General features: G+C 39.6%; 1 protein-coding gene across 3 annotated transcripts in view; it reads left to right on the forward strand.

The window, feature by feature from the left end:
- Positions 1-27,348, forward strand: part of GABRB3 (gamma-aminobutyric acid type A receptor subunit beta3) — a 199,965-nt gene extending 172,617 nt beyond the window's left edge. For all 3 annotated transcript variants that reach the window (XM_053384112.1, XM_053384113.1, XM_053384114.1), the window contains 6 exons: positions 1,851-2,071; positions 11,559-11,641; positions 14,380-14,517; positions 15,743-15,895; positions 17,455-17,699; positions 24,391-27,348. In XM_053384112.1, coding sequence (XP_053240087.1) covers positions 1,851-2,071; positions 11,559-11,641; positions 14,380-14,517; positions 15,743-15,895; positions 17,455-17,699; positions 24,391-24,741 — 1,191 coding nt within the window. In that variant the 3' untranslated portion in view covers positions 24,742-27,348. The remainder of the gene's footprint in view (positions 1-1,850; positions 2,072-11,558; positions 11,642-14,379; positions 14,518-15,742; positions 15,896-17,454; positions 17,700-24,390) is intronic.
- The last annotated feature ends 275 nt before the right edge of the window (positions 27,349-27,623 follow it).

Below are 27,623 nucleotides of genomic sequence, written 5' to 3' on the forward strand. Positions count from 1 at the left end.
GGAGCTGGGACCGAGCAACAGGAGCTCACCCTGTTGCAGGGATTCGAACCGCCAACCTTCTGATCAGCAAGTCCTAGGCTCTGTGGTTTAACCCACAGCGCCACCAGTGTTCCACTATATAGCAAGGCAATAATCTGGGAAACTTTGATGGTCATGTCTTGCAACACAGAGACTTTCAAAGTCTTGGGATAAAAAAGCTGATGGGAACATTTCCTCTTTAAAAAGGTCTATTCAGTTCAAGAAAGTTGAAAGGAAATATCCTTGTTCCAAAGAGAACAAACCTTGTTTCCACTCGTGTTTATGTATAAGATATCCTGTTACATATGAATAAATGCACAGGCACCTTCAGAATAGAAACACGAACCAAACTTTATTTAATAGACTTAACACTGTAACTCCCTGTTCTCTCCCCCCCTCCCAACTTCTTGTAAGAACTTTTCTTTGTGAAGTCAGTTGCTAAATAAAAAAACAGAATATTGGGGCCATCTGTTCTTCCTCATCTAAATAAATGTAATTTTATTCCAAATTGGAAATTGCTTTAATAAGTTGATAGGAGTTCCTTTCCAGTTTTTACAATGCTGATTGTAAAATTATTGAGGTTGTAGAATTTTTTATTTTTCTATAATGGGACAGCCGTGTTTTCTCCACCAGCTTTGTTATATAATTGTAGAATTTTTTATTTTTCTATAATGGGACGGCCGTGTTTTCTCCACCAGCTTTGTTATATAATTTTATTACACTGCGATAAATGATAAAACAAATATTTTATGGGTGGCATTGTGTGTGAAAAATACAGTGTGGCAAAGTTTGGAGAGGTAAGCACAAGTGTTTCAGCATTTTATGTATTTAACTATTTGTTCATAGAGTTGTATGGTTTTGAAGACTACTAGTTTATGAAGTCAGCATGAAAGCAGCTTCATCTTCAGTTACTGAACAGGAAGCTCTTCTCTTCTCTTTCTCAAAAATGGGAATATGATGGAACTTTGGGGAGAGTACAAGATAGCTGTGGCGTGCCTTTCCTGCTATTTATTCTTTTTCCCAGCGACACACAGTTCTTTTAGACTGCTTCTAGTTTAATCAAATTACTAATATTGCACTATAATGTGGTTTTGGTGCTACACATATACCTGTGGGTTTTAGTAATCTAGTTTTTGGTTCCAAATTACTTATTAGAGGCCAATAAAAATACTTTGCAATTTTATTACTACTAAAACCAAGCTTTAATTAAGCCATAACTGGTAGAGAATGCATTTGTTCCTATCCTCTACATCAGAAATTGCAGAAAACACCAGGGGGTATATTGTCCTTCTGACGATGCACTAATAGAAATTGTTCATGAGCACTGAGAGCGGAATATAACTGCTATTTCTCTGAACAGTAGTGACAATCATTCTCCACCAAAGATAGTTTTTCATCTTGCAGTATTGTATCGTATCCCCTGGGAAATTCATGTCTGATTTGGGATTCTGAAAAATTCAGATGGATGCCCAATTCAAGTGTAGCTTCATTCCCATGCTTCCTTCCATGCAAGTAATTCCAAAAGTGTTCCCATAGAGGCAAATGTTACACCACACAAGGCAGTAGCCCTCACAAATAATATTAGTAATTTATCGGTGCACATTTGAGGAAGAATATAAAAAGTTGAATCTTTCCCTACACGTTTTCTTTTTTAAAAAGCAACAAACCAGTGACATTTTAATTACACAGAATCGCACGGTGATATGCAACAGAACTCAAATGTTGAACACAAGCTAGGCTTAGAATGAAGTGTATCAGACAAAGAAAATGTACAAAATTGATTTCAGAAGTGTGATATATATGACTTAAGTTTCTTCTCTTCTCTCCACCAGGACTACACACTAACTATGTATTTTCAACAATACTGGAGAGATAAAAGACTAGCCTATGCTGGGATTCCTCTCAACCTTACACTTGATAACCGAGTAGCGGATCAACTGTGGGTGCCTGATACTTACTTCCTAAACGACAAGAAATCATTCGTGCACGGTGTTACTGTTAAGAATCGAATGATTCGCCTTCATCCAGATGGTACAGTGTTGTATGGCCTCAGGTATGTAGCAGCGTGATCGAGATTTTTCCAGTATTGGTTTTGTGCTGTTGACCTTTGTTCCCTTGGTGTTAAGTTATCATAGACCCTCTACCACCTATTGTGCGTCCTCTAGCATTTCTCTGAAAGATTCCCCCAGAGAATAAATGACGTTGCTAATACAGTGGTACCTTGCCACTCGAACGGCTTGGCTCCTGAACAAATCGACTCCCAACATGGCTTCCAATTGAGTGCAGGAATCTCCTGCAGCCTATCAGAAGCCACACCTTGGTTTTCAAACAGTTTCAGGAGTCGAACAGACTCCCAGAACAGATTAAGTTCGAGAACCAAGGTACCATTGTATTTGCTAATTTTTCCAGGTTTTCTTTGCTTCAAAATTTAAACTACCAACTCATATCCAAGTATCTATCAAGCATTCATTTAAAATCATGTGGTCTGTTGAGACTTGCACTCCAAGGTCTAATCATGTGTGAAACTTAACTCCCCATCCTTCCTGCTCTTTTACCTCCCACCCCAACAGGGCATACATTCCCTCCTATCTCTGGGGTTCTACATGGCAGTTCCCTCAGACAAACATGCCTTTCTGGTGCCTTAATGCCATTGTGTTAGTGGGACAAGGAAAAGTGTGTAATATATTTAATGTGGAATATCCAAAGCACTGATAATGAATCACAAGGTAAAGCGAAACTCCTATTGAAGTCACCATGTGGGAGGCTGCTAGTTAGGGCTGCTATCTCATGAATCAGTTCAGTCATATAGAGAGTCTCCATATCAGTGCCAGCAGGAAAGCTTTCAGTTGATCACACTGATTCATATGATAAGCAGCAGTGCCCAGGAAAGCACATGCCTGTAGCTTGTGAGTATGGTGGAAATAACTCAAACTGGGCACCAGTGTTGGGTGAAATCAGGGCACAAATTTATTGACTAAGCAGCATGTCAGAATCTGCCCTTATTCACCTCCCAAGTCAGATCAGAGTTGTTTGTACTAAATGTTCATTGATTCAGTTCACATCAAATGCTTCATTTTCAAAACATTTTTACACTCCACACTCTCCCAGAAACCCCTGGACAGATTGAATCCATGCTGGAGGGTCTCCTCTGTAAACTTTGCTCACTTTGGCAAAAGAGGATGGAAATTACACAGGGAAACACAGAGCTTCATTGTGTACAGAGTGGCTCAGAATTCAAAACACAGATCCAAGTGGACAGAGCACAGAGCAACTCAGAAACAGATTGGAATTTGTTTTTAAAGTCACAAATACTGATGCAAGGGGTGGGGTATGCACACCTTTATTTGAGATTATGAGGCCTAACAGCTCCCCAGCCTTGAAGCAATAAAATCTACCACTTCCCTAACATTGAAAGAGGAAGCTGTACAGTTCCTGAGCTTACCCCCCCAAAAGATGCAAACCCTGAATTAGTCCAAAAGCATCAAGGCTGAGAAACTACCCAGTCTCAGAAATAAAAAGCTGTATTTCTTGCTATGGTCTTGTTTGTGAAAGGAGCAAGATATATGAAAAGCACATTCCGTTTTAGCGAAAGCAGGATTCGTTATGTTTTCATTCCTGCTCATTTCCCAGAAAAATGTGAGCGACCCAGAGCCTCTCTACTACTGCCTCAGTAGCCAGTGCTATAATACCACGGTGTTGCATGCCACCCCAATATCCAAGTGTTGCAAGATTCCAGGGGTTCCAGGTTCTTACCCAGGATTTGTGTTTCCTTTTGGCAATGAGGCACAGCAGAAACTGTGGTGTCTTTAAGAGCTTATACTGGAGGGGTTCACAGCATGAATACACCAGAATGGGTCTTGTTTCTCCCATAGCTACAGCCTTAAATTCAAACAGAAAGCAAATATTACTCTCAAATGTTGCTCTGGTTCTGTCTCCAGCTTGCTGCTTTACTTCTAGGTCACCTCAGTGCTCCCCAAACGCTCTACTTTCAATTGTGACTTTATCCATTGAGCATAGCTGTCAATGTTTCCCTTTTTTTAAGGGAAATTCCCTTATTCCAAATAGGATTCCTCACAAGAAAAGGAAAACGTTGACAGCTATGCCATTGAGAGAAGGGGCCCCACCAACCTGCCATCTTGTACCAAGCCCCTTAATCTCCCTTAACACTCTAAATTCCCATCACCCAGGTTTATCACCTCACCAGGAGGGTAGCTTGGCTATTCAAGAATCTGAAGCCTGGATTAAATTCTAACATTTGTTAGATCCAAGGAGAAGATGGGTCTGGCACCCAGTTTAACAATGCCATACAATAGCAACATTTTGTATATAGACCAAAGCCCAACAGCAGCAGTAAATAATGACTCAATGTTAAGTTGCTTATGTCATGCCAACCTTTAATTGAGTTCAACAAATAAACACAAGCTCTGAAGATAAATTGCTGAAAGCAGCAAATCTCTTAAAGAAAACAAATGCTTACATTATCTCTTCAGATTGTAAGAGCTAATTCCATTCTATCCGCAATTTAGTCTTGGAATTTTATTAAACATGTCGAGTAGATGTAAATTACAAAGACTTCTGTGGAAATTAAATCAGCTCAAGGGTATTTACTTCAAACTATTTTCAAGCACTAGTTTGTTGTATATGTCCAATTATATAACTAATAATATTAATCTAAATGATATGAAACTGTGACGTGTTGTACAGAGTTTAAAATAATAATAAAAACCTTACCAACAGCAGCTTTGAGCGTTGCTGCTATCTGCAAATTCAGCCAGTACACTACTTGTATGCATGTTGTTCTTCAAACATGGCAAGTCTTGCTACTTGTGTGTGGAAATTCCACTCAGTGTGCTGGTGTAAGACAGTTGTGGCACTTCACAGCTTGCTGCTGGTGGCAGACTGATTCAGGGCCTCCCAATGGCTGATGGGAGACATTCCCCTCAGCCATGGGGAAATCAAATTTTACCCACTCACGATGTCAGCCCAATTGTGGGCAAGCTTTAGGAGGTATCAGCAGGGGGAGCGGGCAGAGCCAGGTGGAAATTTGGTGTTGTTTCTGCTTGGGTCCACTTCTTTGGGATTTAAAGGGGCCTGCCTCCTCGCCTGGCAGTGCAGTCTGCATTGTGAAATAACAATGCATTCAGATGCCTGCACTTCTTTAGCAATTTCTGAAGACAGTCTCAACAATTGCAATTAATGGAGATTACCTACTTCTAGGTGCATGCAGGGCAAGAGATTTGTTGTTGTTTAGTTGTTTAGTCATGTCCGACTCTTCGTGACCCCATGGACCAGAGCACGCCAGGCACTCCTGTCTTCCACTGCCTCCCGCAGTTTGGTCAGACTCATGCTGGTAGCTTCGAAAACACTATCCAACCATCTCGTCCTCTGTCGTCCCCTTCTCTCTGTGCCCTCCATCTTTCCCAACATCAGGGTCTTTTCCAGGGACTCTTCTCTTCTCATGAGGTGGCCAAAGTATTGGAGCTTCAGCTTCACGATCTGTCCTTCCAGTGAGCACTCAGGGCTGATTTCCTTAAGAATGGATAGGTTTGATCTTCTTGCAGTCCATGGGACTCTCAAGAGTCTCCTCCAGCACCACAGTTCAAAAGCATCAATTCTTCGGCGATCAGCCTTCTTTATGGTCCCACTTCCATACATCACTACTGGGGAAACCATAGCTTTAACTATATGGACCTTTGTTGGCAAGGTGATGTCTCTGCTTTTTTGGCAAACAGCATTATTGGAAAAAACTGACACAAAAATTCTAAGCAGCAAGAGGTCAAAAGAAACACAACTATTTCTATGCAGTCTGGTGTGCCTTTATTGATTACAGAATAACAGAACAGTGTCCATAGTTTATGGCACAGTCTGGTGTGCATGAAGTATGTATTTTAATTTTTCCCTTCCCCTCTTCCTATAAATTCCAATTGTTACTGATACAAATTACCTTTTACTTATGGTTGCCAATCTAAACAATACATGTTACCATGCATTGTTTTGTCACTGTAATAACTGTAATTATTTTGGTATATACACTTCAACACAACTTTGTTAATACACTCGTAAATGTTTACCTAAGTTTTTGTCAGTGTGTTATTTTTATGTAATTGTTGCATGCCATATGCTCTGATGTAAACAAAGATATGTCTTAATACAGCCATGTTAAGCAGTTTCAAGATGAAAACTAATAAAAACTACATTGCGGGGGGGGGGGAGAGATGACATAATCCAAGCTCTGCTGATGTCAACTGTAACACTCCCACTGATGGGATGGTTTGGTTAGAATTCACCCAGGTTAAATGATTTGCATATTACAGCACAATTAGCCTTATGCCAGGCTATAGAGGGCTTGGCTCAAGTGTTCTGCTGCTCAGTTCTGCTACGTGAGCTGCCCACCTACTGCCAAGACACAAATGTCTCCCCTTCCACCCACCTGATGTGCAGGTGAAGCCCATTGGCAAGGCCCCCATCAATGGAGCTGAGTGGAAAGCCCCAAAGCAGAAAGGCTGAATTGACTCGGGATCTGCTGGATCCTGAGTGGGTTCCACAGTCATGTTTGGCTGGTATTGAGCCCAGGCCAGGCCCGATCACTGCACCAGCCTCAAGCTGACCCAAGGATTATCTTCCCCTACAGCTTCTGCCACTGCTATGAATAGCAGGACTGCAGATATAGCAGTGGCTCTGTGGCGTCACAGATGCAGAGGGGGGTTGAATTGTGGCCTTAGATTTTTAAAGTTTTAGGTAAGGTTTTTAAAAAATTGTATACAATGGTACCTCGGGTTAAGTACTTAATTTGTTCCGGAGGTCTGTTCTTAACCTGAAACTGTTCTTAACCTGAAGCACCACTTTAGCTAATGGGGCCTCCTGCTGCTGCTGTGCCACCAGAGCACGATTTCTGTTCTCATCCTGAAGCAAAGTTCTTAACCCGAGGTACTAATTATGGGTTAGTGGAGTCTGTAACCTGAAGTGTATGTAACCTGAAGCATATGCAACCCAAGGTACCACTGTAGTAATGTATAATCTATATCCTGTTCACTCTCCATAACCCATTATTTTCAATATTTACAGGTGGAGACTAGGGGCTGAACTACTATTACTTGCATTAGATTATTCAGCTTGTGAGTCTGCTTTTCTTTCCAGATGATGAGTTTCTGAAGCCGACTCTTTAGATATACAGTGGTACCTCGGTTTAAGAACAGTCCGGTTTAAGAAGGATTTGGTTTACAAACTCCGCAAAACCAGAAATGTGTCTTGGTTAGAGACCTTTAACTTGGTCTAAGAATAGAATCTGAACAGTGGAAGGGCACCAGCAGTGGGAGGCCTCATTAGGGAAAGCGCACATTGGTTTAAGAACGGTTTCGGTTTAAGAACTGACTTCCGGAACAGATTAAGTTTGTAAACAGAGGTACCACTGTACTGCAGATTTTATGTTCATACAGAAAGAACTCAGAAAGACAAATTCAGACATAATTGTAGGAGCCACGCACATATTTAAAAATATGGAGTGTAGATAACAAAAATAACTTTGTGTAGATAACAAAAATAGCTTTCTGAAAACTATAATTGTCTATATAATCCTATTCTTTCCCACCTTCCCCTTCACCCCATTTTAAGGTAGTTACCATGGTCATGAGCATTGTGAATAATATGTCAAGCTACAGAACACTTAGATTTCCCGAAGTATAGTCAGCTTGCACATTTTCAAAGAGAAAGGTCAAAGTGGCTTAAGAAATGGCCAAAATGTGAGATAAACACAAACTGACTGCTAAATGTATTTACTTGTTTATTTATAACATTTATGAAGAGATAAGTATCAAAACCAACCCAATATTTCCAAATGCATTTAGGCAGGCAATGTCTACAACATTTGAAAACAATTAGCCACTGTTTGATAAGGTTTCTACTTTAGTTATATTGCAATAAAGAATCGGTCTTGTATTGTAGTCAGGTATTGCTACATAGTTATGCATTGAAAGAAAGAGGAATAACTGTTCCTTCCTTTCTTTGATACATAACTTCCATAAACACTGGCCTAGGCTTTGAGCTGCTTGGTTTGGCTTATTGCAAAGATGCTTGAGGTAGCCCTTATCAACACAAGCTTCCTGTAAACAAGGGGAAAGGAACGTTTAAAGGTCCTTGAATGTGCCATCAACAAGTGGTAGAACATTCCTTTGTGAAGATTTATTTGTAAAGATGAAATCCCTAAACTCACTTAGCAGGGAGTAAATCCCATTGAATTTGCTTGGAATTAGTTCTGAGTACCTTGGTTTAAGAACAGCTTAGTTTATGAACAACTTGGATTAAGAACACTGCAAACCCGGAAGTAGGTGTTTTGGTTTGTGAACTTTGCCTTGGAAGCAGAACATGTTCTGCTTCCTGTTGAGTGTGTTTCATTTGTAAATTGTATCATTTGTAAAGGTATCACTGTACGCAGAAACAGGAATGCATTACAGAGTTTACAGTGGTCATATAAGTGTAACTTGGGGCTAAATTTTGTTATACTTATCTATTTTTTTATTTTAAAAAATCCTTGACTATGCTGCTCCTTCCAAGTGTGCAAGCTGTGCAACATTTTATATAAACAATATAGGAGTATAAGGAATACAGGCATATAACTCAAAACCACAGAGAAAAGCATTGTACCATAAGTATTTAAAGTGTGTTTGCCCACATATATTCATTTTAAAATGCATGCAAATGCACGATAAAGGCTAGGAGCTCCCTTGATTTATTGAAGCAAATCATTTTATATTTGTTTGCTTAAAGAACTTGATGCAAGCAGAAAAGCTCAGGTCTTTTATTTGTCCGATGCACTAAACTGGAACTGCTTGCAAAACGATTCCACTTCTTTAACAAATAAATAGGATTATATAATTACCAGAATGGTGCATTTTAAAACAAGCTTGATTGCCCCTTAGCTTAAGGTAGCATGCTTTTCAAAGGGGGGATCATTTGGTGTTACTTGTACATGTTAAGTCACAGCTGCTGCTGTCATACTGGAGAAATACAGTCTCCCTGTAGTAAATAGTCTTGAGCACCTTGCCTGGGGAATTAGCTGGGTGCTAGCAGATGTTTGGTAAAAAGGAATTCATCCCTGAAGCCACAGACCAGCTGCAAAGGCACTCTTCAGAAGCTGTTCCAGTCCTTAAGAGTTTTGTTAATATATTTTTTTTTATCCTGCATACTGTAATGTGAACCCTTGAGAAATCTTTTGCAGCTTTTTCTCCATCACCCCAATTCATCTTCCATTTGGCTGATCAGTCTGTTTTCCCTCATTCAATGAAATGGTTTACTTTGAACTTCATTGGACAAGTTTGCTGACAAACTCCATAGCAAGCTCCCATGATCAAGCCACAGAGTAGCAGAATTTCTAAGCCAATGCATAAAGCATTATGTTGAAGCACTTGTTTAAAAGCCACACGTTAAGGTTGCAACTGTGCATAGAATCATAGAATCATAGAATCATAGAATCATAGAGTTGGAAGAGACCACAAGGGCCATCGAGTCCAACCCCCTGCCAAGCAGGAAACACCATCAGAGCACTCCACTTACCTGGGAGGATGCTCCATTGAATTCAGTGGGATTTGCCTCTGAGTAGACATGCTAGCTGAGCTTCCACATGATTGTTGGTTTTAGTCTTCTGTGTCAAATCAGTTTGATCCTCAACCTGCATGTGTTACATTCACAAATAATGCCATTGGTTCTAAGTAGCACTGTGTTGTGATGGAGATATCATGGAATGTAGCAGTTTTCTAATCCAACCAAGCTTTGCCCACATTGGGCCACCTCTTGCAGCAAGTGTCAGCCAGTGTGGTGTAGTGGTTAAGAGCAATAGACTCGTAATCTGGTGAAGCGGGTTCGATTCCCCGCTCCTCCACATGCAGCTGCTGGGTGACCTTGGGCTAGTCACACTTCTTTGAAGTCTCTCAGCCCCACTCACCTCACAGAGTGTTTGTTGTGGGGGAGGAAGGGAAAGGAGAATGTTAGCCGCTTTGAGACTCCTTCGGGTAGTGATAAAGCGGGATATCAAATCCAAACTCTTCTTCTTCTATATCTCAGCCATCTGCGTATTATTTTAGAAGCTCAATTATATGCAAAATTATACACAACCCCACCATATATAGTAGGTATAAAAGTCATGCCCCATATGGTACTCTATTCCTGCATCATCATTTTATAAATAACAACACAGAAGTAATTTGTATAGAGCTACATACATTGTTGCATGTATCTGTTTATGTATCTGTTTATTTACTTTAGGAAACCTGGAGTGTATATGTGTGTGATATACATGTGATATGCAAAGGGGGGGATCATGTTTTTAGTGGAACTGGTAAAAAAATAATTTGCTTCTCATTGAGATTAAGGAGTAAGGGATTAGAAAAGGAAAACAGTTGTAAGATAAGCTTGACATCAAGGTTTGCAGAAAATTCCAGGCCTAGTACTTTGTTCAAATTTTTGTTCCAATTTTTCAAAACTGTTCTTCCCCTGAAAAAAAGGTTTCCATTTTTTCTGCCCCACATTTTAGAATTTCAGTGGGTGCATCATTTTGAGTTTACCTCGTCGTTTTGAGGGGCGAGGTTCCTAAACTAACAAGGATAGTCTTTTATTAGCATTGTACCTTTTAATTTGAAAATTACCGTTAACATTTTGGATATGGCAGAATAAAGAAATATTTAACGAATAAGTAAAAACAGAGTTGCCATGTATCTTTCTGTGCTGCATTTGGCTGTGCAGAAATAGAGACATTAAACTGGGGTACAGTACTGGATCCGACCAGTGAGCCGGATCCTTATCTTCTCCACCCCTCATGGTCCAACTGTGATGGGTGGGTGCAACCACCCCTTATCTAACTCCTGAAGTCACAGTGATGTCAGAAGATTGACACTTGTTAAAAAATAAAGGGGGTGGGGTGCTCCTCTGCAGAGAAAGTAGCTTGTGTTCAAAGTGCATCCTCCAGTTCTTTGAATATGAGTGGCTTTCTGTGAAAAGAAATGAAAAACACTTTTCAATAGAGGGAAATTGGGTTCAAAGTCCCGGAGGAAGCACTTTGAATCCTAGCTGCTGCTTCCGGTCCCCTCAACTGCACCAAGGAGTTTCTGAAGGGGAGCTCTCTTGTGTAACTGATAACTTGCTGATTATCGGGGCTTCAGCTGTGCAGGGTCCTCTTCAAGCAAAGATAAGCAATTCGCTGTTGGTGCTTTCAAGGAGCCCTGCTCTGTGCTTGGAAGTCCCAAGAACTGGCTGATAGGTGCCCACAAACTCCTTTTTGTCCCAGCCACATCTACCCGCCCCACATAGGATGAAAGGTGCAGGACAGGTGAGCATGGCCTTGCCCAAATGGCCTGATGAGACAAATGGGGAGCCCAGTGGGCCACAGGCTGCCCGCCCATGAGCTTAGTCCTAGTGAAGGAATAGCAAACGATTCAGTACCTCTCTCACATTACTTATCAGTTCCTGTTTTTCTTTTCTATGTTATGTTTATTTAAGGGACTGTTGATTTATTGCTCTTATAAAGTTCCTATTGTTGCATTTTGTTTCAGAATTACAACCACTGCAGCTTGCATGATGGACTTGCGAAGATACCCATTAGATGAGCAGAATTGTACACTGGAAATAGAAAGCTGTATGTACACATAAAAGTACTTGCTTTACTAGATTCAGTTGTGTTGAGTATTTTAGCACAAATTATACTAATTTAAATTTTGCTGCTCAGTTATTTATTTGGTTTCCCGTTCACATTCGTGCCACATACTGAAGACTCAGGATGGTACCAGGGCTGTCATAAAGGATTGACATGGTTAGGCATTTATTGAAGGCTGCACCTGGCCTTGAACGCTGGCAAAATTCAGGTCCCTATGCCCTGCTATTCTTCCCCTTCTATGTTACTGCCTCATCTCTCTGGTTGGTGGTATGGATTGGGCCCAGAAGGGCAAGGCAAATGAAAGAGCAACAGCATCAGAGATTAAGAGGAACAGTTACTGTGAAAGGGAGACCCCCTGAACACACACACGGAAGCTGACACTGAATAGGACAACCTTGGACGAAATATGAGTTTCTTAATATTAAATCTGTTGCATATGATGCAGGCAAAACTATGTACTTTCAGCTTCTATTTATGCAAATCAGAAGGTTAAGCAAGTGTTTAAGTTCGCCCCATTGAAATCACTGCAACTTTGGTTTTTGTTTGGATCATGGCCACTGTATTCCCTTGATTTTTTATTTTTTTGATCTTTTTGATTTTCATATGTAGAAAAATAAATAAGTACATAAATATAGTAGCTAAGTTGCTATTATTTGTGGTCATTAAAAAAAACAACCCCAACCCTAAAGGCATGGAAAATATAATGCCGTTCTGATTAGGCAAGAGCGATGACTGGATGCTTATCTACAACACAAGAGAACTAGTGTTCATGTTTTAATCAGATTCATTTTGAGGAAAGCAAGCACTGAGATTCAATTTGCTTTCAGTGTGCTTTATTATGGATGAGTGATCTTGCTATGCCCCCCTCCCCCCTCTTGGACTGTCAGATAGACCTACTTATGATTATAAGTTCAGCTTCATGTAAGAAGTAAAACCTCTCTCTCCCCCATCCAGTTGTTTTCCGTAATTGGAGTGCTCATATCATTTAAATTTGTATTTCAAGAGCCATCGCTTTCTTCTACAATGCAAAGGGTATAGGGAATTTCTACACGCCTAAAATATCAATACACGCTAATGAACACTTTTGTGTAAATTACGCTTGGCCTGCTACCACTTTCCTGTTGAAGTTACGGGAGTTTTGCCATGGATTTCAAAGGAAGAATTAGGCCATCTGCCTCATATTTGTCTCACAGCACTTCTAAAGTCTCTTTCTCAACATTTTTCAGTACAACTCTAGCATTTTTTTCAAAAAACAAAATTTTAGTTCTTCAAATAGTAGTGTTTCAGGATACATCTATGTCATTGTTATTTAAAGGATTGAATATTCTTTTTTAGTGCATCCAATCACTTCAGTACATGCATGCCAGGGTGCTTCTACCTTCCCTGGCCCTGGCGGTGGTTACATTGCTGACATTGTAAGGCTGACATGAAGATTGGGTTATTTTCATCTTGCTTTCAGAGCAGATTGTGCTAATGAAGGGGAAAAACCTTGCTTTTTAATGGTCCATTTCCAGTGCTCCTGACTGTGCTTCAACACAGAACCACAAGTATAAAAATCTGAAGCACAGACCCTCTGGGCTCACCGTTCGAAGGAGATTGGTCTTGATAAAAAGAACATCTCTATATCTAGGGTTGTGCTCAATACTTACGAGGGGGGGGCCTGCAAAAGTAATCCCTCAAATCATAAACATTTGTTGTCGTCCACTCTTGTTCGTGGCTTCTTCATTGTTCAGTCTTTAGTCCTGTGGGTCCCATTTTTATAGCGTCTCCTTCACATAGACAGCATATATGTCATTTATTTAAATCACATTCGCTTACCCCCCCCCCCAAAAGAATCCTAGGAATGGTAATTTTCTGTAAATTGTAGACAGGTAAGGAACAGTTCCCATGATTATTGGGGGGGGGTTAAATGTGCTTTAAATGTATGGTGTATATGTGGTCACAGACCACATGATCCCAGCCAGTCAAGGATTGCATGATGACGTGATGTCCCTATTTAACCAATAAGATTGACCATATATATGACAACATCACATGGCTAATTCAGAGTTAGGACAATGGTTTCTGTTCTTACTCTGAAGTGTTCCTAAAAAGAACCTCCAGTTTTAAGTCTTTCTTTTTTTTACTATCTGTAACTTTAAACTTATTACATAAGACATATTATTTTTGGAGGCAAGTTCTTCAGGTTGTGCAGGAGCTACCATATAATAAACATGTATTACTATGGCATCAGTTCTTAGCATGAAGCCAAGAATGGGATTTATTTATTTTTGTCCCTTTAAATATAAACAAGAAAATAAGGATAGATGACACATCTGATGGGCAGTTCTTCTCATCCTGGCAGCTGACAGATGTTTCAATTGGATCTAACGAAAAGAGACAGAAGTAGTGTTTAATAGGCCCATGGCCAGCTTATTGGTTTCTGAGGGATTGACGTCTGTAGTAGCCAGATAGTTGCATCACTTTTATTAGTCAACAAAACTTGGTAAGAAATACACACATGGCTGCCCCTGCTCTACTTCTTGAGAGGGAGTGAATTCGTTGCTCTTCTGGGGCAATGAAGACTCAAACAAAATTGTGCCTTGGAGGAATGCTGTTTTATTTTTTGAAATTGTTGTTGATGGTTGTTATCTTGTAGTCCTGTATTGTTTGTCCTCTAACAATGGTCAGTTTTACATTTAAGCACCCATGATTCTAAAGCATTTGTGCTTTGTTGACAGATGGATACACAACAGATGACATAGAATTTTACTGGCGAGGTGGGAATAATGCAGTCTCTGGAGTGGAAAGAATTGAACTTCCTCAGTTCTCTATTGTGGAACACAAACTTGTGTCCAGGAATGTTGTCTTTGCCACAGGCAAGTATTTCTCGTGCTTTGAATGCTCAGCATCATTAGCTCTCTTGCACAGGCCCATTTTTGTCTGTATATGGCCATAGAGGTGACAAAAACTGGGTGGCCAGATCATACTTTCTAAAATAAAGGACACTGGTGTTATAATGACTGGAATAAAAGACAACTGAGACATTCCATGTTTTTGTGATGGTCTAGAATAAAGGATATAAGTATGAACATCCCAAACTACTGTAGGACTAGTGGGGGTGGGGGTGGGATGCTTTGGCAAAGCAAGACTGCCAACCAAGCACTTTAGAGGCAAAGTCCGTTTACTTGGTGATTTCAGGGATTTGATATGAAAACATTTTGCAACATCCTACCTACCATTAATGCTGCAAAATATGAACCATACAGAACAGACAGTTGGGCATTGTAGTATTGAAATTAAGAATAATAAGGGGCTGTAAACAAGAACAGGGGCAACACTTAAAGATCAGAAACTGACTGAAATGGTACAGCAAAAATAATTCACTCAGAAACAGCTTCATGAACCAAGCCACCAGTCTGAATTTTCCTGATTAAATTGTTTTAGGAGAATTGCCTCTATAGGCAATTGTATAGCCAAGCTAATGGATAAACATAGTAATGGAGAAATAAGTATAGGCAATTGTATAGCCAAGCTAATGGATAAACATAGGAATGGAGAAATAAGTATTGATCCCACCCCCCTAAAAAAAATTGTTTCTTTTTTTAAAATTATTAGGTTTTTATGTCAGGTTTTTGTTCTAATTATGAGCACTGTAACAAGTCCTGACAGAATTCACTATTTTGATAAGTATTTTTAAGATTTAGGGTTATCTAATTTAAACATCCATGGGCTGGGATCAAGGGGAAGAAGGCTATTCCACAGTCTTGTGGAGATGACATCACACACACACACATTTACAGTAATATGTGAAAATTATTTTGTAAATGTTAATTAACTATATCTCTGTTCTTCACAAAATTTCAAAAGGTAACCAGATAGGTGTTCAAGAATCACGACATATTTTCTCTAGTATGCATTAGTTTCAATGTGAACTCACAATTTTTTGTGATTTTTATTCAAGGTTTTATAGGTAACAAAACAGCCCATCAAATATGTTCTTGCTTCTGTAGAGGAGGAGCATATTCTGCCTTTACTAACGTCATCAATAGTTACATTGGAGAATATATATAACTAACTGTTATTTCCCTTGTTTTCTAATAGGTGCCTATCCAAGACTGTCACTGAGCTTTAAGCTGAAGAGGAATATTGGATACTTTATTCTTCAGACCTACATGCCCTCGATACTGATTACCATTTTATCGTGGGTGTCCTTCTGGATCAATTATGATGCATCTGCAGCAAGAGTTGCTCTCGGTATGGAATGAGGATGAATGGGGCATTACCCTGTCATATCCTTGTAGGAGGTTGTTACAACAGCCACATATTTAAGCACAGGTGACAAAGGATTGCATGCAGATGGGTGAGTGGACTGGCGCAGGAGGGATGGAGCACTTCCCAGAAAATAAACAGGCTGTCAGATGAGGGAAGTCCCCATTTCCACAAACAGCGAAGAAATGCAGTAAGTTGCTACAGCTACAGTCCCCAGCAGGCGCATAAAGACTTTTCGCAGGCTGGGCTTTTTTGCAATCCTGTGTTAGAGCTTGCCTCAGATCAGAAGTGGTTTGCCCAGTGGGGTTGGAGCCACAGCAGTAGCCTCCCAGCAGCAAAGCAATGCTGATTACTGGTAGCAGGAGCTAAAAGACAGTGACAAAGTTGGGGCTGCATAACCAACAGAGCCAATCCATTGCTCACACCACTGTATGTACGCACCCTCAATCTTGCCACTGCTTCACTCGTCCTGGTAAGCCGTAGTGGCTCCATTCCCTTTGCTGTTGAAGCAGTTGGCTGATGCAAGGGGGACCGAGCTGAGAGAAGGTTTCTGAAGTCCAAGCCCTTCTCTGATTATTGAGCTGGCTTTGGGGGGGGGCAAAGCAATATATAGGCCACTTTGCTTCCTCTTCTTCCTCCCAGTTCCTCATGGATTCTCCCTTGTTACATACGTTTACAGACATGGGGTAACCCAGAATAAGATCAGCACTGAATTGCATGCAGTCCCGTTGTCCACTCTCAAGTGCAAAATGCCTGCTGTTGAAACATCAGTAGTTTTCCAGCTATTATCGGTTCAAGGAACTGTTTCCATATCACCTGCAACAGAACACCTGTGCTTTTAATTGGGTTCTCAACAACAACAACAACAATTTTATTATTTATACCCCGTCCATCTGGTTCTAAAGCACACATGCCATTCACACAGGACTCTTGCTAGAGCTTTTGAGTTTCACCGCTGCTCTATGTGCATCCCAGAGCACTCTTGTTAGGGTACACATTTCAGATAGAATTGGTGGGCCAGCCATCTTTCACCATTACCACCATTGGTACAGAGAAACCCATGATCCACCCTTTGAATAGCACTGGGTTACATCAGTTCTCTAAGCTCAATTGATTTCAGTGAAAATCCCCTTTCTAGCTCTCCTTTATATCTCCTTTCATCCTTTTTAAGGAATTTCTCATATGACAATTTTCTTTTAGGTCCGGAGAAAGTAGTTATATAACAAATCATTTATAGGTATTTCAGAAGCAAACTCTTCAGTAAAGAAACTGTCTTATTCCAAATCACTTTGGTTGTAATAGGTTAGGCATCCAATAAATGTAGGATAAGATCTCTTTGTGGAATTCACAGAGCTATGAAACAAAATATGAGGTCCTTGAAGTGAAAGGCAGAATATAAATGTAATAAACAAACAAATAAAACAACAGCGTTCCCTTTCTTTATTTCACTGACTCTTCCACAACATCAACAAGCTCCTGGAAATGGCTTTTAGGGGAAAATGCATGAAAGATCTTAATATACTTGCCTTTCGTCCCATTTTTAGGTATTACAACTGTGCTTACTATGACAACGATCAACACTCATCTCAGAGAGACTTTGCCTAAGATTCCCTATGTCAAAGCCATTGACATGTATCTCATGGGCTGCTTTGTATTTGTCTTCTTGGCCTTACTTGAATATGCTTTCGTCAACTACATCTTCTTTGGAAAAGGCCCTCAAAGGCAGAAGAAACTTGCAGAAAAGACGGCCAAAGCAAACAACGATCGCTCTAAGTTCGAAAGCAACCGGGTAGGATTATTCACATCATCTACTAGCCTGTGTTGTTTTCAGTTCCAAAACACCACTATGGATCAGTAGGATTAAGTGTACTTACCCTCCACGCTAAGCTGTATCATTGGCATCTGTAGAAACCGCAGCCACCTCCCTCCCTCCCTCCCTCAGTATGAATAGATCCTTAGTCACATAAAACACTCCCAGTACACAGAGAGTGCAGAAAGGGAAAGAGTGAGCAAAACATGGTTCTGGTAGGCTACAGGTTCACATACTTTATTACCATAAGCGAAATTGCTAGTTCAGGATTCACAGGCCTGGGAACTTCTCTTCCCATCACTAACACTTAATGCAAGGTAAAGGTAAAGGGACCCCTGACCATTAGGTCCAGTCGTGGCCGACTCTGGGGTTGCGGCGCTCATCTCGTTTTATTGGCCGAGGGAGCTGGCATACAGCTTCCAGGTCATGTGGCCAGCATGACTAAGCCGCTTCTGGCAAACCAGAGCAGCGCACGGAAACGTCGTTTACCTTCCCACCAGAGCGGTACCTATTTATCTACTTGCACTTTGATGCGCTTTCGAACTGCTAGGTTGGCAGGAGCTGGGACCAAGCAACGGGAGCTCACCCCGTCATGGGGATTCGAACCGCAAACCTTCTGTTCAGCAAGTCCTAGGCTCTGTGGTTTAACCCACAGCACCACCCACGTCCCTTAATGCAATGTATATTGCCCCAATTACCCTTGTCGTGCCTCCAGGATAAGGGAACTGGCCAACTGAATGTGTTTTGTTACATACAAAAACTACTTCCTCCACTGCTTATTATTTCTTTTTAGTTCTTATACAGAATGAGAAATAAGTCATGAAGCCCAGACTTAAATGCTGTCAGCTCCCCACCCCTACCCCCGCCAGACTAGGAAAGATGCAGAATTTTTTTGTTTGGCGGTTGTATTTAAGTGTGTCAAAAACAAATGTGCATTTTTTCAGTAGCAAAACCTCCGCTCATTTCCTGCTGTATGTATTTGTACAGGAAATGGTTAAAGGGGTGCAAGAAGACAGCTTTTCTTCACGAGGTTTGCGTCTGAATTCAAAGGGTCGTTCACAATGTGATATTAATGGAATTATATTTGGTTGATGCAGATCATGGCAACTGGTGTAGTAAGAGATCGAGAACGACAAATTTCGATGTGAAACTGCAAGCGCATAGCTAAAGCAGTGCCTCCTTTTGTGTTGTGCAGGAGAGAAAGCTAAATATGAGATCAATGTTTAGACATTTAAGAAAGGCTTTAAGTGCGTTGTTTGTATTCCTCAGTGTACTGATTTGTTTTTTTACTAGTTCTATTGTTACAAGTCACCACACTGAGAATTTTTAATTGATGTTTATCTAAGGGCAGTGTGTGTGTCTGTGTGTGTGTGTGAGAGAGAGAGAGAGAGAGAGAGAGAGAAGAGACATGTGCCTCAAGGCACATGCAACATTATACAGTAGTATAGGTCCTCTCAAGCCAATATTATAAATGGTGTCCCAGCATATTTTGTTGCTATGTCCAGGGAGGAAAGTGGTATTCTTGTCATCTACTTTTCTTAAATGGCTAAATGTGATCATGTGATCAGGGGAGCACATCCAGGCTTACATAATTTCTTCTCCCTACGTAATTTTTTTTGACCCAATCCGAAACTAGTTTAACTGTCCCAATGACTTCTGGGAATTGTTTTGTTTTTGTGAGTTGTATGTGGGGTTAAATACCAATGTGCTCTAATACAACAAATACTAGTATGGATTAAATCAAGCAAAATAAAATAGTAATTAAGCAAAACTGAAGACTGTCATTTAAAAGAGAGATACTGTATTTTTCGGTAAATGGTCTATGTAGACCCAGCAAGTAAGAACAACTGACTTATTTTGTAGGCTGTCACACAAAGAATTTTGTGACTAATTCCTGCAATCTCTGGTTTTCCGTTTTCTAGAAGTGAACCGGGCAATTGCAAACTAGGACTTATGGGCATTCTTCTAAGCAATGGGGCAATAATCTTTGTACAAGCATCTTGATCATAGGGGCAGTGTTAAAGGACATGGTCTATGGACTCTCTCCACCATTACAAGTGCAGAGCCTTTTGACAAAGGGGATTTTTCTGTAGCCCCCCATTTAAAACCACAAATGGAAAGACAGCACACCTTGCAAGTGTAAAGGCCCTCATAGGACTGTACTTCTATTGTGAGGTTCATTATCTCCTCCGCCCCCCCCCCCGCCCCATTATATCTGTATCGCCCTTTACAACTCACAAGGTTCCTTGGCTGAGAAGCACAACACTTAAATTGTGATATAATCAGGGATATTTATAGATTTTTTTTTATATATGAAGCCCCTGAAATTCTGCTGGAACCTATAATAATTCACCAAAAAACTTCTCTGAACTTCGCCGTATCCCACCCCACTCCTGTGCACTTCCACCCGAATGTGTGCATGCTTTGTTGCTAGAGTTGTGTTTAGAAATGTATGCAAAACTTTACAGCAGTAATTCAGGGAAGTGTTTTGTTGAAGCTTTGCACCTGTTCTTTATCAACATGAAGGCTGGTTTGCACATTCCACTATTTTGGCGATGTAATAACTCTCCACTCAGTAACTATCAGGGTGTAAATCTTTACCCCCGTTGCTGGTCTGCTTATGTTATTCCCATGCAAGCATCACTATAGTATGAGGTGTTGGATGAGCAATGCTTAGAAAATAGCTGTCTCCCAGTTATTAAAGAATTGAAAGAGAAATGTGGTTTCCAGTCTTTCTCTGTTAAGTACGTCCTGCATGGTTAGCTGAAAATCCTGTCCCTGGAAACAGAGTGTTCCAACCAGGAACATTCATTGTACTAATTATTATTAAAAAGCATTGCTCACTTTCTCCAGCCTCGGATCGAGGGAGTTAGGGACATATGATGGTGCAGGCTGTGTGATACTAGGTCCTCAAGTTAGTTTGAATTTGGCCTGTTGAATGACCATCTGCCATTCTTGGGAAAATATTAAATATATTTAAATAATTACAGGCTTTCTTCTGGACTGAGAATATATACTACAGAACAATGTTGGTGAGCTCTAAAATTGAGTGGTAAAGGAAAACCTGCACATGTTTTGTACCGACCCCTTAATAAGAGCCATTTACTGAAAACATGTCACCAGTTTTAATAATTCAATATGCACCTTTTTAAATTGGCAATGAGCCCATCTAAAATTTTACAAGTAGAATTCTTAATATTCACAGTGGCAAGGAGGAACTTAACAGTGCAATTTCTGTAGTATGTGGAAATAAAATACAAAACTTTCCCCTTTTAATTTTCTGATACACTTCACTATTATCTTTAACAGTATTTGTTACACTGTTTCCAGGATGTTTATTTGGACTTTAGTGTTTTTAAAAATATGTGCTAGAGCTAAAGATGTCCATTAAAGTTAGGTTAAGTTAGGTTTGGGACGCGGGTGGCGCTGTGGTCTAAACCACAGAGCCTAGGTCTTGCTGATCAGAAGGTCGGCCGTTCAAATCCCCGTGATGGGGTGAGCTCCCATTGCTCGGTCCCTGCTCCTGCCCACCTAGCAGTTCGAAAGCACATCAAAGTGCAAGTAGATAAATAGGTACCACTCTGGTGGGAAGGTAAACAGCGTTTCCGTGCACTGCTCTGGTTTCACCCGAAGCGGCTTAGTCATGGTGGCCACATGACTGTGGGCACAGAGCTGTCTGCGGACAAACACCAGCTCCCTCGGCCTATAGAGCGAGATGAGCGCCGTAACCCCAGAGTCGTCCACGACTGGACCTAATCATCAGAGGTACGTTTACCTTTAAGTTAGGTTTATTGAATTTATGAATTGCTTCCAACAGCAAAAGTCCCAAAGCAATTTACAATAAAACAAACAATTATTTGAAAGGCAAGAATGGCTAATCAAGAAAATTAAGTAACTAGACATTTAAAAGCGGCTTCCATGTAAATTCTAGTTTCCCTCTTTTTAGCATTCAGGAGGTCTGGTTATCCTTCACTGAAAATAAAACGTAGACAGTGTCTGTGGATTGGAAAGTAGTTTTCAAATGTTCTCACTAATATAGCCAAAAAAAGGAGGGGAATCCATTCGAGACAATATTAAAAGCACCCAAGTGACAGGGAGCCCACAATATTAGCACACACTGGAACTGGCATAGATTGACTTTTGGAGCACAGTCCTGTTTCAAGGGGTGATACAACTGAATGTCTAAGACCAATCTATACGGAGTTCAAAACACAAAGAGCCCAGACCGTAACAACATAGCACGAGGTTAAAATTGTCTGGTTGAAAAATTCCAGCTGCCATGGGCTAACATTGTCTTAATATACAATGTTTTGGTCTGATTCTAAAACTGCCTGCTTTCATAAGCAAGCATTTAGAGAAGGTATATTGACTGTTGCATAAGTACAGTGTCAAAATTCATATTATCCCAAGCCTTGTGGGGATGTTATATCTGCATGAAAAAGCTAACGTGCAAAGACAAGAGAACCTGCAAATGGAATATTATGTCTGCTAGTGACTTGGCTGTTTGTCTTATTCCCTGGCCAGGAAATCAGTCAGTTTCTTCTATATTGCTCTCAATCCAAGCAGAAGGATCCCACAGCTAATTTGTGGGATCTGACCTTTTTGTGGATCATTATATTATAACTTCTGATGATAAAGCCAGATCAGATAAAGGGTGCTACACATTCTCATTTTACTACCGCAGAACCCTTGTTTTAAGTTCATGTGCCACTTCAAGAGGGGAAAAAGGGAAGAATGGTAAAATGTAAAGTAAATAACACTGTGCAATTGTGAACGGTATCAAATACACTTCAATTCCGGGACCCTTAAAATTAATATCATATTAAACAATTAAATTGGATTGAAATGATTCAGGGAACATGAATTGCCTGCCATTAAATTCACTTTCAAAAATTCCGCACAATTAAAAATATGTTGAAATTGGCATTAAGAATGAAGTGAGAAGCCTGAACATTTTGATACAAGTTTTTAAAATATTTTTTTAAAAAATTGATCTAGACCCATAAAACAAATGGGAGTTTTGCCATGAAATGACACTTCCCAGACAGTACAGTGACTTACTCGCTTTCCAAAGCAGAACAAGATAAATTTCTAGTAAATACGTTGCACCAGAGTGAATAGTATCTTCAGGAACCTCTGATTATCATTATGTTTTAGGAATAAAAAAGAGTAAGTAGATTGTTCTGCCTAGTTGAACTTGCACACTCAGTAACCCTAAAGCCAGGCAAATGTGATCTGAGGGGCTCTTAGGCGTGGTATCCTCTGCCACCAAAGAGACCTGCTGCCAGGACTTTTACACACACTCACACAAAAACATACAACCATGTTCTTCTGGCAATGGGTATGGGAAATGGGGTTTTCCAGGGGGATGTTTGGAGCAGCCAAGCACTAGCAGGATCCTAAGTCTCCTTGCTCCCCTCACATGCCTTCAGCTATGCTGCAAATGAAATAGCCAATTTCTTTCCATTTACCACAGTTGGGGGGGGGAATAATAATAGAATAAAAACCACCAAAGAGGAAGACCTCCCTACCCTAGGGACTTAGGAAGCCCTTGGGAAGTAGTGGTATGTCTTCTATGTAATCTCACCACCATCCCAGGATTGTGAACTATACATTTGATCCTGTTTAAGTAGGCCAAATGTTTCATATTTACATGTCCGGTGCTTGAGTAACTTTTACCCAAAGCAGAGAGAGGGCTGCATTGGGAGATAAAAGGTGGGATGAACCTCCTGTTTCTGGCAATGGGTCAGTGTATTGTGGCTCAATGCATTTGCACCCATATGTGTGCTAGGGAGAGGAGAAAGTGATATTTTGAGTGTTGTACCAGTCATTCCTTGCATGAGCAGCAATACTCACTTGGGACCAGAATTTGCCCATAGTGTTAATGACTTTTCTGAAGGATCATTATGTAGGTAAAGCGACTTTGTGAATACTACAGCAGATGAGTAGCCTGCATCTGTATCAAATGCAATTTTGAATATTGATCAGAACTTACAATACAATTCAGTAGTGAAAGTGGATTTGCTCTTTAGCCTTTTTATATACTGTTGTGCTCACAGGAGCATGCAAAGGTCTAGGGGGATTCCTCATCCCACCAACAGAGACCCATCTGTGTTAAACGCCCCCAGGAGAGAACCCTCTCTGATCTGCATCTTCTGAGGTCCTGAGGTGTGACTACCTGGCTGACTGGCTAAAGCCCTGGAAAATAGCACTCCAGTTACAGAACAAGTCTACATTGCAACATTTTGTTTCAGGCCCTACTTGTTTTATATTTATGTTATTGACATGATTCCTAATCCTTACCACTTCATATGGTAATTCTGTCCATTTTCATGGGGAATAGTTAAACCTTATTTTATTTATTTGTGTGTTTGTTTTAAAAACATTTGTATACTGCTATTCATTAAAAAAACACCAAAGTGGTGTATAACAATAGAACAAAAAAACCCATACACTAAAAAAGTTAAAAAGTTAAAATCAGACATCAGTTAACTATTATGGAAAGATGTATTCTTAATTTCCTGCATAGGCCTGATGGAATAGAAGAGTTTTCAGCAGTCATTTAAAACTTGGAACAGAAGTCGCCCTCTATTCTGAAATAGAATTAAATATTTTTATTTACTGGAAAAAAATTATGAACCTCCATCATTATGAATTTGTTTCCAACTAGGTGGACATGCATGGGAATATTCTGCTAACATCCCTCGAAATTCACAACGAAGTTGCAAGCAATGAGGTCACCACAAGCGTCACCGATCCTCAGAATTCAACAATATCCTTTGACAGCTCAGGTATCCAGTACAGAAAACAGAGTTCGCATCGAGAAAACCTTGGAAGGCGTACATTGGACAGAACTGGCGCCCACACAAAGAAGAGTCATTTACGGAGAAGGTCTTCACAGCTAAAGATAAAAATTCCTGACCTAACGGATGTGAACGCCATAGATAGATGGTCAAGAATGGTGTTTCCTTTCACTTTTTCTCTTTTCAACTTAATCTACTGGCTATACTATGTCAACTAAATTGACTTTACTTCTTCTTCTTTTTTTTTAAAAAAAGACTTCAACAAGTTAAATATTAATTTGCCTGTTATTTTGTATGTGTACATAAGAAACTTTTACACTATATATATATATAAATATAAAATATATATAAATATATTTAAAATCCTGTTTATGTGTGTACATATATTGTGAAAGAATGTGTATTATACCCATTGTGCATACACATATGTACTATATATATACACACACACTCTGTACTTTCGGAAGATAACGGACAGTTTAGCAGAATGCGCATTAAGTGATTTTTTAAAAATAAAATAAAAAGTATGGAGAGGCAAGTGCTCTGAAAACTGTAGGTTTTGATAAATCTAAAAGTCATTTAAGACCACCCAAATATTTTTCAGACCTCTGCAATTCCATATTTATCAGAATTATGTGATATTGTTTGTGGAAACTTGACTGCTCATTAACTGGTAGAATTAACACTGGTACACTTTTTCTAAGTTATATTTCCTAATCATTGAACCAATGAACCTAATCAATATTTTTTAATTTTTGTTTTTGCTAATGGTTTGTGTTTTATATTCTAGCAAAGATCAGTTTCCCTATCAAAAATGGGCATCATCCTTTTAGCGATCACTTGTTTATTCTCATGTAGCAAGTTAAATCTTGATCAAGAGATCAGTTTGCTTCGCGTTCATAGGATTTACAATCCTTAAGAAGCTATTGAACGATGCAAAGCAGCCTCTTCTTATGTGATACAGTGCATTATATAATGTTTTAATTTAATATTCCAATTACGGTATAGGATTATTTTGTGAAGATAATCCCTACAGCATATTGTTACTGGAATGTTGTTTGAAATGCAGCTGCTGCTAACATACTTAGGATCTATTCTGATCTATACAGGGTTATCAAATCTTCTCCTTTGCAGGGGTACTATAATCTGAGGAGATTCTTTTTGAGGAAAATTTTAGCACATACATTGCTCCATGTTCTGCTGTACCTGCTTCCCCTTTGCAAATCTTCTCTATGTTACAGTGGAGCAGCCAGGCAGAACAAATCAGTTCCACAAAAGAATAGATAAGGTTTTTATATATATATAAAAAAGCTTCTCTGTGCCACAGAGCTTTTCAAATTTCCAGAATGCCAGGCAATGGAGGATATGATAATCTTAGCCCATTGTTTCTTTAATTATTAGTATTCCAATGATAAACTAGAAGACACCTCAGGTTAAAAACGAAAAGGGAAAACCATGCATTTACATTACCAAACATTTTTAGAACATGATTAATGTAAGATATATTTGCATAATATGCATATATATGAATAATTTACCCAATTTTCTTTCTAGTGCTTGCTACTGTGACTGCATGCTATATCATACTTTTGTTTCTGTGATGTTACAGCTTTCTCTTCTCTAGAATTAAACCAATATAGCACTTCTAATGTATAAATTCAATAACAGAACATTTTCACATCTATTTTGTACATATATATGTATATACACACTAAAACTGCTAGTATAGCTGATATGCTACATTCACAAACCATAAATAATGGAGAACAAATGTCTTGCTTCAGCATTAAATGCATTCAGTCATTTTCCTTATGCAAAATGTTCCACTTTTGTTTTCCTGTAGTTAGAATGCATTCATATCAGTGCTGTTAACTTAGCATACATGAGATGAATGAATATCTAAAGGAGTTTAGAGAAAACTGGATGAGCAGGAATTTGGAAGGTAAAGTTGTAGGTGCAAATCGCCAGTTGTATTCCCCATTCATTTCATTATGGCAACTTCCACTAGTTGGGTTGCACTGGAAACATTTTGTAGCTTTCATTATATGGAAGCAACCTCTGATTCACCTGCCATACTGTTAAAGGGCCACTTTCCATGTTACAGGAATGCTTTTTGCATGTCACTCCCACATAAAATAATATACTATAGAAAAGGATATTATGTTGAAACTGAGCTAAAACCAGTCATACCTGGTTTCATTTTCACATGTTGGAGAACACCCTATGTGAGGGGGGAGAAATGGTATTTCACATAACTGGCCTAGTGATTTGGGGGGGGAAGTTTTACCTTGATATGAAAACAGAAACCTGCAGAATTATGTTTAGTCTCGGCTGATATCACACCTGCTATTGAGACAACATGCAGTGCTATTTTTCTAGAAAAAGAGGTGCCGGAACTCACCGTGAATCTTGTTCTCTTAGAATGGCAATGTCACCCACCTGAGAGGTGCCGGAATTGACTTCCAGTGAGTTCTGGCTGGAAAAAAGCCCTGGATATATGCCAGGAATCCAGAGCAGCTTGCTAGAGACCATGGCTTTCTTGGAAGAATACGTATTAACTAAAACCATGCCAAAATTATTCTTAGTGGACTGGTTCATTTTATTGCCTAACAGAAGCTGCCATTGAAATTATAATATGAGCCTTTAAATCAAAATAGGAATCAAAATTTCAGTACAGCCGTAGTGTTAAAATAATTATAATAATAATAATCGGATGTGGAGGCTTATACTGAAGTTCATAAACTTATGAAAGATGGGAAAGGTTGTCTTTTTCGTTTTTCTTTTTTTGCTATGAATGTAAATAAATATAATTTTGTGTGAGGGTATCTTGATTGGTCTATAACACTGAAATCAAAAGTAATGAGCGAGGAATGACAGCAACCCATAATGACTTCAGGCTTCAACAACAATTTAGACAATGTGATTCACAAACTAATTGAGATGAACTATATATCTATAACATTTAATCTGAATCCTAAACATATTAAGCTGAAACAGATCTGTAGAACCTACCGTATTTTTCCATGTATAAGATGATTTTTTTTTTGTATTTAAAAATGTTAAAAATTTGGCGTCCTCTTATACACAGATAGTGCTGAGG

The sequence above is a fragment of the Podarcis raffonei genome, chromosome 4 (genome assembly GCF_027172205.1).
Source record: "Podarcis raffonei isolate rPodRaf1 chromosome 4, rPodRaf1.pri, whole genome shotgun sequence".
NCBI classification, from domain to species: domain Eukaryota; kingdom Metazoa; phylum Chordata; class Lepidosauria; order Squamata; family Lacertidae; genus Podarcis; species Podarcis raffonei.